General features: G+C 43.2%; 1 protein-coding gene and 1 pseudogene across 2 annotated transcripts in view; both read left to right on the top strand.

Annotated features, from left to right (window-relative positions):
• Positions 1-777: 777 nt before the first annotated feature.
• On the top strand, positions 778-1,924 carry LOC135522835 (complement C1q and tumor necrosis factor-related protein 9A-like; annotated as a pseudogene).
• A 696-nt stretch (positions 1,925-2,620) lies between these two features.
• The window catches only part of spata13 (spermatogenesis associated 13), a 34,583-nt gene continuing 23,746 nt past the window's right edge, over positions 2,621-13,457 (top strand). For both annotated transcript variants that reach the window (XM_064949457.1, XM_064949456.1), the window contains exon 1: positions 2,621-3,125. In XM_064949457.1, coding sequence (XP_064805529.1) covers positions 3,117-3,125 — 9 coding nt within the window. In that variant the 5' untranslated portion in view covers positions 2,621-3,116. The remainder of the gene's footprint in view (positions 3,126-13,457) is intronic.

Below are 13,457 nucleotides of genomic sequence, written 5' to 3'. Positions count from 1 at the left end.
GTTTCAGATATAGAAGATAAACACACGAGGTAGCATCTCCCCATCCGGAGTGTCCCTACTATTGTGTTCTGTTGCTAATGATTTCAGGCGCTAGCTAGGGGACGTTTTATCCTACTTTGACATTAAAAATTAAATTGATTAGGACAAATTAGGCATCCGATATTAATCTTGCTCTTTATCCCTGATACTCCCTGCACATTTTCGTTTGATGACCTCATTCAAGAGGAGCTAGACAGCCACTCAAATTACTGTGCGGATGTAATAACCACAGGCCAGAATTGAAATCCTGCATGTATTGCTACAGGGAAGCAATACGGAAAACCACCATTTTGTTGCCTTGCTAACATCCCTATGGTGATAGATACTGTACTCCCAGCACAGTCCAAGCTGGTCATTACAAATTCAGAGAATGGGGAACATTCTAGAAGGGGGCAGGTGATATGGAACGGTGAGGGCTGGACAGACAGAATAAGTAACCTAAAATAGCCGTTATCCTTGTCAAACCAATGAGGTGGCTGGCTTGGTGATTTCACTAGCTTTTCAGTCCTTGGTAAAGTTTGTGTGGCCTCCTTTGGTGTCTTGGCTCTCCAAACATTCAGCTGTCTCCACCTCTCAGTTCATATGCATGTGTGTGTCTGTGCATGTATTTATGTGTGAATGTGTGGGTGTGCGTTGGACATAATGCGTTGCACTGGATTACCCCACTCTTCTATCTTGTGCATCTAGTGCTGAGAATACTCAATTGGAAGTCTTTGAAGCATTGGTCCTTGAGGGCCCATGATGGGGGTTAGACTCAGAGTCACTCTCTTGCTCCTCCTGCTGGCTGTGAGGTGCATAGCACATGAAGAATTCAAGAAGAACTGATGTGTTTGTGGATACCCAGGAATACCAGGAGACCCAGCCCACAACGGAATGCCAGGCCGAGATGGACGAGACGGGTTCAGAGGTGACAAGGGAGACCGAGGTAAGACAATGGCACAACCTCCTCTGTTAGATAAGTCTCAATTGAAATCAGCTTTTCTGGTCCCATGCTGATACATTTTTTAAAGTTCTTGGTCATTTTATTCATTAAAGGGGAAATCAGCATCACCGGACAAACAGGACAGAGTGGCCCCAAAGAAGACAAGGGGAGCTGGGTGAGACTGTTTTATTTTATAATGAAAATACGTTTTACAGTTATCACCACTGGCTTTCTCTGACAATCAGTATTAACATAATTATATTATCCTTGTACCTGCAGGTACGGCTGGCCTGGCAGGAATAAAGGGAAAATGGGGTGAGAATGGAGAGAAGGGGCCACCGGGGAAGATGGGGCCCCAAGGAGTCTCAGGGCACATGGGCCTCAAGGAGATCAGGTTACCTGAGCGAGGCATCCAAGGGCCCTTGGGACCCCCAGGACGACCAGGTCCGAAGGGAGATCTCGGTCCCCCAGGGTTCAAAGGCAACATTGGTTACAACGGAGAACAAGGGAATCAGGCGGTGAGACAGGGGACAAGGGGGAGAAGGGGGACACGTCAGTTTAACCGAATACACCAAACTCCCACCGGAGAACATGCCGATCAGGTTCGACAAGGTGATCTACAACAGGCAGAACCATTACGACGCACAGACCGGACGGTTCACCTGCGCTCTGGCTGGGGCCTACTGCTTCACCTACCACATCACTGTGTTCTCCCGTAATGTAAAAGTAGCATTAGTGAGAAACGGGTTGAAGGATAACTACACGAGCAGTGAGTAGTTATCCATACCATGAATAACTACACGAGCAGTGAGGACCAGGCAGCAGGCGGGGCTGTCCTGCACCTGGAGAAGGGGGACAAAGTGTGGCTGCAGGTGGCTGGAGGAGAGCTCTTTAAACGGGCTGTTTGCTGATGAAGATGATGATACAATCTTCTCTGGGTTCCTGCTCTTCGGTGCAGATTAGGCCCACATGACTCAGTGAATTTGCTCATGGGATGTTACATAGGAAATTATTACCACCTGTTATAGATGAATGTAATAGCCTACAGTAATAAAACATGTTTTAATCAAATATGAATATGAATTACGTTTTTGTAATATTTTTATGCTACAGCTGATATAGCCTATTATTTAAGATCATATCTCCTCTGAAAACTCACCAATCTGACAGATTTCATGTGACAAGTGTTATTGTATCTTGTTTTGATTTCAATACCATAATATACAATGTAAAATCCCATTGACTGTCTTTAATTTACTACTCCTGTGTACAATGTAATATGCTGGCTACAATATTCATAAATCAATGTGTGGCAATAGGCTGTATCAGCTGGTGCAATGTCATGACTTCCTGGGTGCGGGAATGATTAGAAAACAGGATGAGCTTCGCAATACCACAATCTGGAAGATTATGTAATTGTTTTAAAGGAATTTCAAATGTTGGTGCCAGAAATGACGTCCAAAGACGTTAGCACATATATATAATACACGGCTGTTTTTTCTCAATGGAGCGCAACCTGCTATGGGCGTGCTTTACTGCAGTGTTCACGTTCTGTTTAACTTGGCTCTCGGCGGTGAGGGCCTCTTGCGGTCAGACCACAAAATATCAGTGCAAAACGTCCTTTGAGTAAATGTGGAACTCAAACTCCGCCCCCAAGCAATCACTGCAACAAGTGCACCGACGCCGTCCAGTAACGACAGCGCGAGCTCCAAAGAATCGACCATCCTCTCACACTTGAGTACCAACGGATTTCTGAGTTTGTTTGAACCACTTTTATCATTTATCCACTGGCATACCTAACGGCTGATGCTTACTTTCCCGAAACCTTTCACAATCGAGTTTTCCGTTTTGTGAATATTTTAGAACTTCCCAGGTAGCTAACTAATGTTAGCCTACTGTTTCATGTTGCAAGGAGCGAAGTTAGCCATTTGTCTCGACATCTTGCAAGCCAGTTTAACCAGCAGCAGTAGCCTGCTACTTCCGACATGTTTTCGTGTGTAATCATCGATTGCATGACCCAGCAGACCTTTGGACTTAAGTAGCTAGCTTGCTAACTAACCATTTTAGTAAAGCGTTGACCGAGGATGGCTAACTAATCAACAAAAACAGCTGCTACTCTGTTGATGGCATATCGGTGGCACAGAACAACACGACTATGAGAAGGGTAAGCAAATGTGACCAACTTGCAGTTCAATGCCATGTCAATTGTTCAATTGTAAAAAATGTATGGCTTACATCAAACTGGTTAACTATTTTTATTTTTAGGATTTAAATGTGTCATTCAGTCTATTGATCAAATTCGTTTGGGTTCTAGCATTGGTTTGTTTCTGTAACGTTAACGAAGAAAATAGGGGGGTTGTTGTAGTGCATTACTCCCCCGGTTGTTATAGTGATGTGGGGGATGCCAGGCACTTCTATAGAGGTGGAGAGGAGGGGTGGGGGCTCGGTCAACTACAAGTAAGAGGTTTATGGAGAAAACATAAGTTAATTAAAAGCACAAATAAATAAGCACTTTTTCCTCGGTGGTGTTTTGCTGGCTTACGCGGAAGAACTGTAACATAATCGCCTTTAACATGTCATTCTCCAGCTCTTTTTCATTTGAAAAATTCCCTGTTACTTATACTTCCTTTTCAGTATGGATTTGTAACAGTAGTAGATTGTTTCCCACTGAATGACATCTTTGTAGACTCGCAAACCCAACTGTCACGCGCCCGTACACCAGGGAGATGGAACCACAGAACAGTTCGACCTGTATAGATGGAGTTTTATTTAACTAGGCAAGTCAGGTTCTATCCTGCGTTAGGGGAGAACTCTCATATATATCTATCTGAACACATCACACAAACTTTGCTTTTTCGTTCCAGTATCCATATATTAACACTGGTATATAGGAGACAGGTTCTGTTTTACACACTTGTAAATCCACCGTGTCACAGCAGTGGGACTTATATGGATCATTGTGATTGTCCAACTTTGTTTGAACTTGTTTGAGCCTCATAAATGCTCATGTCCATGGTCTCAGAGAAGCTTATGGGTAATTCCGTGGGAAAGTCAACCTGAGCATCCACAAGTAAATTTTGTCATTTCCGAATGAAACCATAATTCTTCATATTAAGTTTAGACTTTATTTGAAACATTTAAGTAGGAAATTGTATGAATTTTGACCATTACAAAGTATTGTAGCATACCAAATCTCAAATGCTTTTCAGTCAAACATATTTCATGGCTTTTAGAACTTAGAGCTTGTTTTCCACTCACAGCTGTCCCCCAGCTTTAGTTATGAAGATGAGCTGAAGCAATTAAAAATCAAATCAAATTTTATTTGTCACATATACATGGTTAGCAGATGTTAATGCGAGTGTAGCGAAATGCTTGTTTTTCTAGTTCCGACAATGCAGTAATAACCAACAAGTAATCTAACTAACAATTCCAAAACTACTGTCTTATACACACAAGTGTAGGGGGATAAAGAATATGTACATAAAGATATATGAATGAGTGATGGTACAGAGCAGTATAGGCAAGATACAGTAGATGGTATTGAGTACAGTATATACATATGAGATGAGTATGTAAACAAAGTGGCATAGTTAAAGTGGCTAGTGATAGATGTATTACATAAAGATGCAGTAGATGATATAGAGTACAGTGTATACATATGAGATGAATAATGAAGGGTATGTAAACATTATATTAGGTAGCATTGTTTAAAGTGGCTAGTGATATATTTTACATTTCCCATCAATTCCCATTATTAAAGTGGCTGGAGTTGAGTCAGTGTGTTGGCAGCAGCCACTCAATGTTACTGGTGGCTGTTTAACAGTCTGATGGCCTTGAGATAGAAGTTGTTTTTCAGTCTCTCGGTCCCAGCTTTGATGCACATGTACTGACCTCACCTTCTGGATGATAGTGGGGTGAACATGCAGTGGCTCGGGTGGTTGTTGTCCTTGATCTTTATGGCCTTCCTGTAACATCGGGTGGTGTAGGTGTCCTGGAGGGCAGGTAGTTTGCCCCCGGTGATGCGATGGTGCAGACCTCACTACCCTCTGGAGAGCCTTACGTTTGTGGGCGGAGCAGTTGCCATACCAGGCGGTGATCAGCCCACCAGGATGCTCTCGATTGTGCATCTGTAGAAGTTTGTGAGTGCTTTTGGTGACAAGCCGAATTTCTTCAGCCTCCTGAGGTTGAAGAGGCGCTGCTGCGCCTTCTTCACGATGCTGTCTTTGTGGGTGGTCCAATTCAATTTGTCTGTGATGTGTATGCTGAGGAACTTAACTTACTACCCTCTCCACTACTGTTCCATCGGTGTGGATAGGGGGGTGTTCCTTCTGCTGTTTCCTGAAGTCCACAATCATCTCCTTAGTTTTGTTGAGTGTGAGGTTATTTTCCTGTCACCACACTCCGAGGGCCCTCACCTCCTCCCTGTAGGCCGTCTCGTCGTTGTTGGTAATCAAGCCTATCACTTTTGTGTCGTCCGCAAATTTGATGATTGAGTTGAAGGCGTGCGTGGCCACGCAGCCGTGGGTGAACAGAAAGTACAGGAGAGGGCTCAGAACGCACCCTTGTGGGGCCCCAGTGTTGAGGATCAGCGGGGTGGAGATGTTGTTGCCTACCCTCACCACCTGGGGGCGGCCCGTCAGGAAGTCCAGTACCCAGTTGCACAGGGCGGGGTCGAGACCCAGGGTCTCGAGCTTGATGACGCGCTTGGAGGGTACTATGGTGTTAAATGCCGAGCTGTAGTTGATGAACAGCCTTCTCATATAGGTATTCTTCTTGTCCAGATGGGTTAGGGCAGTGTGCAGTGTGATTGAGATTGCATCGTCTGTGGACCTATTTGGGCGGTAAGCAAATTGGAGTGGGTCTAGGGTGTCAGGTAGGGTGGAGGTGATATGGTCCTTGACTAGTCTCTCAAAGCACTTCATGATGACGGAAGTGAGTGCTACAGGGCGGTAGTCGTTTAGCTCAGTTACCTTAGCTTTCTTGGGAACAGGAATTATGGTGGCCCTCTTGAAGCATGTGGGAACAGCAGACTGGGATAGGGATTGATTGAATATGTCCGTAAACACACCAGCCAGCTGGTCTGCGCATGCTCTGAGGGCGCGGCTGGGGATGCCGTCTGGGCCTGCAGCCTTGCGAGGGTTAACACGTTTAAATGTTTTACTCACCTCGGCTGCAGTGAAGGAGAAGCCGCATGTTTGCCATCAATCCATGGTTTCTGATTTGGGAATGTTTTAATCGTTGCTATGGGAATGACATCTTCAACGCACGTTCTAATGAACTCGCACACCGAATCAGCGTATTCGTCAATGTTGTTGTCTGACGCAATATGAAACATATCCCAGTCCACGTGATGGAAGCAGTCTTGGAGTGTGGAATCAGATTGGTCGGACCAGCGTTGGACAGACCTCAGCGTGGGAGCTTCTTTTAGTTTCTGTCTGTAGGCAGGGATCAACAAAATGTAGTCGTGGTCAGCTTTTCCGAAAGGAGGGCGGGCAGGGCCTTATATGCGTCACGTAAGTTAGAATAGCAATGATCCAAGGTTTTGCCAGCCCTGGTTGCGCAATCGATATGCTGATACAATTTAGGGAGTCTTGTTTTCAGATTAGGCTTGTTAAAAGCCATCGATGTTCAGAGCCATCGATGTGTCTGCTTGGGGGGGGAATATATACGGCTGTGATTATAATCGAAGAGAATTCCCTTGGTAGATAATGCGGTTGACATTTGATTGTGAGGAATTCTAAATTAGGTGAACAGAAGAACTTGAGTTCCTGTATGTTTTTGTGACAACACCACGTCGCGTTAGCCATAAGGCATACGCCCCCGCCCCTCTTCTTACCAGAAAGATGTTTGTTTCTGTCGGCGCGATGCGTGGAGAAACCAGCTGGCTGCATCGACTCCGATAGCGTCTCTCCAGTGAGCCATGTTTCCGTGAAGCAAAGAATGTTACAGTCTCTGATGTCCCTCTGGAATGCTACCCTTGCTCGGATTTCATCAACCTTGTTGTCAAGAGACTGGACATTGGCGAGAAGTATACTAGGGAGTGGTGCACGATGTGCCCGTCTCCGGAGTCTGACCAGAAGACCGCTTCATTTCCCTCTTTTACGAAGTCATTTTTTTGGGTCGCCAGCTGGGATCCATTCCGTTGTCCTGGGTGAAAGGCAGAACACAGGATCCGCTTCGCGAAAGTCATATTCTTGGTCGTACTGATGGTGAGTTGACGATGCTCTTATAATCAGTAGTTCTTCTCGACTGTATGTAATGAAACCTAAGATGACCTGGGGTACTAATGTAAGAAATAACACGTAAAAAAAAAAAAAAAACTGCATAGTGTCCTAGGAACGCGAAGCGAGGCGGCCATCTCTGTCGGCGCCGGAAACCTTCAATGCAGAGTGCATGTATACAGCCCTTAGCCGTGGTATTAGAGGTCGACCGATTAATCGGAATGGGCGATTAATTAGGGCCGATTTCAAGTTTTCATAACAATCGGAAATCTGTATTTTTGGGCGCAGATTTGTTTATTTAACTAGGTAAGTTAGTTAAGAACACATTCTTATTTTCAATGACCGCCTAGGAACGGTGGGTTAACTGCCTTGTTCAGGGGCAGAACGACAGATTTTCACCTTGTCAGCTCGGGGATCCAGTCTTGCAACCTTACAGTTAACTAGTCCAACGCAATAACGACCTGCCTCTCTCTCGTTGCACTCCACAAGGAGACTGACTGCCTGTTATGCGAATGCAGTAACATTCAGTATTGTTGTAATTGTCATTATTACAAATAAATAAATAAAAATTGTCTGATTAATCCGTATCGGCTTTTTGGTTCTCCAATAATCGGTATAGGCGTTGAAAAATCATAATCGGTCGACCTCTGTGGCATTTTAGCCATATACTACAAGCCCCCGAGGTGCCTTATTGCTATTATAAACTGGTTACCAACATAATTGGAACAGTAGAAATAAATGTTTTGTTATACCCGTGGTATACGGTCTGATATACCATGGCTTTCCAATCAGCATTCAGGAACCAGTGTATTATTGTATATAGCCCACTCCTGAAGAATGCTGCTACTGTTTTGTTAGGTCAGATATGTATGCGTTTAGCATTCCTACATGTCCTCGTGTTCATATTAGCATTTGTCCTCTGAGCTTGGTGTTGGATTTCCCATTCAGTTCTGACAGACCACAGACGGTAGCATATCGGGTGCATGTGTGAACGAGACGGAGAAAGTGGGTGACACCCTCTACCCAATACCTGGCTTCCCACGATCAAGAGGGAGAGGGGCGTGGTCTCGCTCTCGGTATGCCCTCTGTCATAAGAAAAGGAATTGGGTCATTGTGAGATGACTTCAATAAGCAACATGTGCTTATTTAGGAAGGTGCAGTGTTGCAGATCATTCAGACAGAAATGGGCTATATTATGTAGATAAAATAAAAATTGAACTTTGCTACAGAGAATAGTCAGTTGTGTCAGCTGTTTTATACTGGACATTTCTATCGGCAGCATCTTGGAACATTTAGGAGTAGGCTACTGCTTGTATGCAGGCCTGAGCTAGTCAGATTCCATAAATCAGCCCAAATGGCAAACAACTGGGCAATAAGAGATTGTGCTGTGTATATAGAGATTAGTGAATCTGCCCTGTGCCAGGCTTAGGATGAATCTTGTGAACAAGCACACAGACAAGGCTGCCAGTGCCCTGTCTTTGGAAATCACTTCCTCAGAATTTAAATGTGATTCTATATAGGCTAAATGATAAAAGTTGACTTAAAGACATTTTAACAGTTATAAAGGGCAGACTGTGATGGGAGGAAAGTGAATGATTTTATCTTCCTCTTTCCCTCCCTGATAGTAGCTAGAGCAGTCTACTATATGCACAATTTGCAGGCACTCTCTGTGATCTAGATTCTTGTATAGATGGCATCCCAAAGATATCGTTTTCTGAGTATACTTTATATAGCCTAGAAACACATGGTTCTAAATTCCATATGATTTTACATGGATCCACCAATATGGCGGAATATTTAAACGATCCATTCCAATAAGCTGGAGTCTAGAGTTGTCTTTCAGTAGCTGTAGAGTGCAGTACTCCCTCTGGTTGTAAAAACTGATAAGGTTTTTAGGCAAAGGACTGTATTGAAGGTTGGTTTGTTGTTGGTATGGGCTTAAGAAACAGATTGCAATTTTGGTGCGCATAGTAAGGAGTCATGAGTGCATTAAGGTGTGTTCCGCACCAAATCTTCCTCACAATAGACAAACGGGCTTGTTCTGTTCCGGAAAACCCAGGGTATGACGCAATGTCATCTTGTAGTGTACATCAAACATAGTGATTATAAACGTTGACACTGTATATGACATGAGTTTTATGATGTGGAAATGTGAAGTGCACATTTGGACTCACGGGTGTTTGGCTTGCTTGTATGACATCAAAGCTGTGTTATTATAATCCTCAACATCTCATCATTTAAAATACATTGAGTTCTCTTCATTTACAGCATTTCCTCACCAAGACAACAAAGAACATCTATCAGTTAAAACTCATACAGCGCTGTGAAGCGCAGAGCCTGAGCTCTGATGTCATTTATGGCATGTTACTGTACAGCCACTGTGCTCCAATTTAGGAGCTTATCAATGCCCAAATCTGCCATTTTTGAACTTGTATATGGGTACGAGTGTAAAGGGTTAATAGATCAATAAGAAAATGTTCCAAACCTCTCTGCTAAAAACAGCTAGTTTTCAGTTTGCTCTTTGCTATGAAGCTATTTTTGTTTCTTTTTGACCATTTTTAATTTAAATCAACCGCAGTAAGGTACTTAACCTCTTAAGGATTGAACCCTTTTTTTCAATTTTCGCCTAAAGTGACACCCAAATCTAACTGCCTGTAACTCAGGACCTGAGCAAGGATATGCATATCATTTGAAAGGAAACACTTTGAAGTTTGTGGAAATGTGTAATGAATGTAGGAGAATATAACACATTAGATCTGGTAAAAGATAATACAAAGATTTTTTTTTTTTTTGTACCATCATCTTTGAAATGGCAGAGAAAGACCATAATGTATTATTCCAGCCCAGGTGCAATTTAGATTTTGGCCACTATATGGTAGCAGTGTATGTGCAAAGTTTTAGACTGATTCAATTAACCATTGCATTTCTGTTCAAAATGTTGTATCAAGACTGCCCAAATGTGCCTAATTGGTTTAATACATTTTCAAGTTCATGACTGTGCACTCTCCTCAAACAATAGAATGGTATTCTTTCACTGTAATAGCCACTGTAAAATGGAGAGTGCAGTTAGATTAACATGAATTTTTCTGCCAATATCAGATATGTCTGTCTAATTGTCTTGTTACTTAGAACCTCATGCTAATCGCATTAGTCTACGTTAGCTCAACTGTCCTGCAGGGGGACCCACCAATCCTGTAGAGTTTTTGCTGCCCAGAAATGATTTGATATTAGGATAAAAACAGCTGCCTTGGACCTTTAAGGCAAACCAATGAGCACACGGCACACAACTGGGGCAATTAAACAATACTGTGCTCAAAGGAACAATATAACAGGAACAGAAAAAACAGAAAACATCCATAGTGAGGGTTAAGGTAAGAAATAACTGAACTGATACGAACACGGAATACGACAGGTAGGTTTGTCAGGCTGCCATTTAAAGGTAGAGTGGGTGTGGCAGAAGTCCCGCCTCTGGAACAGGAAGTGGATGGGTTGGTGGGAAAGTCTGAGTGGGTGGAATTTCCCAAACTGGTCGACAGGCTTCCCTGATTCGGACTATACAGTGCCTTCAGAAAGTATTCACACCCCTGGACTTTGTCTATATTTTGTTGTTTTACAGCCTAAATTGATTAAATGTAGATGTTTATTTTCTTCAATTTCCTACACACAATACCCCATAATGTCAATGGAATCATGTTTTTTTTTTTTTTTACAAATTAATAGAAAATGAAAAGCTGAAATGTCTTGAGTCAATACATATTAAACCCTTTTGTTATGGCAAGCCTAAATAATTTCAGGAGTAAATTTGCTTATTAAGTCACAAGTTGTGCACTAGATGTGCAATAATAAGGTGTAACATGATTTTTGAATGATTACCTCATCTCTTTACCCCACACATACAACTATCAGTAAAGTCCCTCAGTTGAGCAGTGAATTTCAAACAGATTCAACCACAACGACCAGGGAGGTTTTCCAATGCCTCTTAAGGTAGGGCACCTATTGATAGATTTAAAAAATGGGGGTAAAAATAATTGAATGTTCTATTGTGCACGGTGAAGTTATTACACTTTGGATGGTGTCATTACAAAGATAGTGTCCTTTAATGGCTTTGATAGGAGAACTGAAGATGGATCAACAACATTGTAGTTACTCCACAATACTAACCTAATTGACAAAGTGAAAAGAAGGAAGCCTGTACAGAAAAATATATATTTTTAAATGCATACTTTTTGTAAAACTGCTTAAAATGTTGCTTGGGGCAAACACAACACATCACTGAGTACCACTCTTCATATTTTCAAGCATGGTTGTGGCTGCATCATGTCATGGGTATGTTTGTCATCGGCAAGGACTACATAGTTTTTTGTGATAAGTAACGAATAGAGCTAAGCACAGGGAAAAGCTGGTTGTCTGCTTTCAGACTGGGAGACAAATTCACATTTCAGCAGGACAATAACCTAAAATTCTAGGCTAAATCTACATTGGAGTTGCCTTCCAAGACGACCTTGAATGTTCCTGAGTGGCCTAGTTAAAATTTTGCTAGCATGTTTTCACCTTGTCACTATGGGGTATTGTGTGTAGTTGGTGGGGGTGTTATTAATCAAGAGGTATGAATCGTTTCTGAAGGCATTAAGTATTCTATATGATCAACTCATAGTGTGTGTTGCTTTTTGACTGTGCCATAGAGGAAAAAGTGCTGCACAGACTGGTAAAGCCTCCTGATTAGTCCTGGGAGAGGAACAAACACATGCTGAAAGGGGCTTGGTGTAGGGAGCCATCTGTGTTACCTTTAACTCAGAGAAACTCCACTTCTCTTTGGACCACAGAATGGTTAGTTTTACACACACAACCACTCCGTGTGTAGTCCACTTAGGTCTGTTTTTATTATTTTATTTAACCTTTAACTAGGCAAGTGAGTTAAGAACAAATTCTTATTTACGATGAACCCCTACCGGGGAACAGTGCGTTAACTGCCTTGTTCAGGGGCAGAATTACAGATTTTTACTTTGCTGGATCGAATCTCAGAGCCAGACAATCTTTCAGTTACTGGCCCAATGCTCTAACAACTAGGCTACCTGCCGCCCCTGTTTCATGCCCGATGGTCTCATACGTATCAGCATGGCTAACATGGAAGGTCTCCTACGTGCGTATCAGCGTGGCTAACATGGAAGGTCTCCTACGTGCGTATCAGCGTGGCTAACATGGAAGGTCTCCTACGTGCGTATCAGCGTGGCTAACATGGAAGGTGTCTTACGTGCGTATCAGCGTGGCTAACATGGAAGGTCTCCTACGTGCGTATCAGCGTGGCTAACATGGAAGGTCTCCTACGTGCGTATCAGCGTGGCTAACATGAAGGTCTCCTACGTGCGTATCAGCGTGGCTAACATGGAAGGTCTCCTACGTGCGTATCAGCGTGGCTAACATGGAAGGTATACAAAGAATAAACCATTTGCATACTTTCACTAGTTCAGTCGGTTTTTAGTGTTTTATGAAGTTATTTTTCCTGAACATGTTTTTCTCTGGTCACGACAGCACTGATGAGCCTGGCTAGCTAGATTCAATCACTCAGCTAAGCAGACAACCAGTAAAATGAGCAGCTTACCAAAGAATGGCTGTGCTAGTGCTTTTGGCCAATTCTGTCTGGGTCCCATGGCTTAGCTACCAAAATGAGAGAAACCGCTAGAGAAGTGGCTTTCCCTTGATATTCTCTGTCTAGACGTCTATTTAGTTTAACTCTCCGCTCATCTCTGCCCAATTAGCTTGAACTTGACCTGGGGCAGGACATACGTTGGTTCTGTGAAGCTGAATTGGGGGCTGGAGTACATTAATGATTATATGTTTATGACCCCTTACATAAGGCTGTGACTTCATCAGCCCAAAAGGAAGGGAGTTGATGACCAAGAGAATGCCTGCCTAAGTGCCCCCCCCCCCGTGTGTGTGGGGGGGCACATGTATACTGAGTTGGCCTTGACAGTGTCTTCTGAAGTATGTGTAAATGTGCATGTCTTTCAGTTTGTGTGACCCCAGCCCTCCTCTCTCTGGGAGTCTAATCTGAGGCTGGCTCCAGCTGGCAGTCGTGTGGGGGGGCTACTCTTCTCTCCTCTCTCTTAATTAACTCTGGACCTGAGAGCCAGAGCACCACTAGCTCCCAGGCTTCAACTGTAACCACACAGGAACCCTGACCTGGGAAGGTAACCCCAGAGAACCACTCGCATTCAGCTTCCATATTGTTCAAGCATATCTTAAATGGCCTGCATAGTGCTGTAGTACAGTTGAAG

The sequence above is a fragment of the Oncorhynchus masou genome, chromosome 30 (genome assembly GCF_036934945.1).
Source record: "Oncorhynchus masou masou isolate Uvic2021 chromosome 30, UVic_Omas_1.1, whole genome shotgun sequence".
NCBI lineage: Eukaryota > Metazoa > Chordata > Actinopteri > Salmoniformes > Salmonidae > Oncorhynchus > Oncorhynchus masou.
Note: the sequence above shows the minus strand (reverse complement) of the source record. Positions and strands in the feature narration are given on the sequence as shown.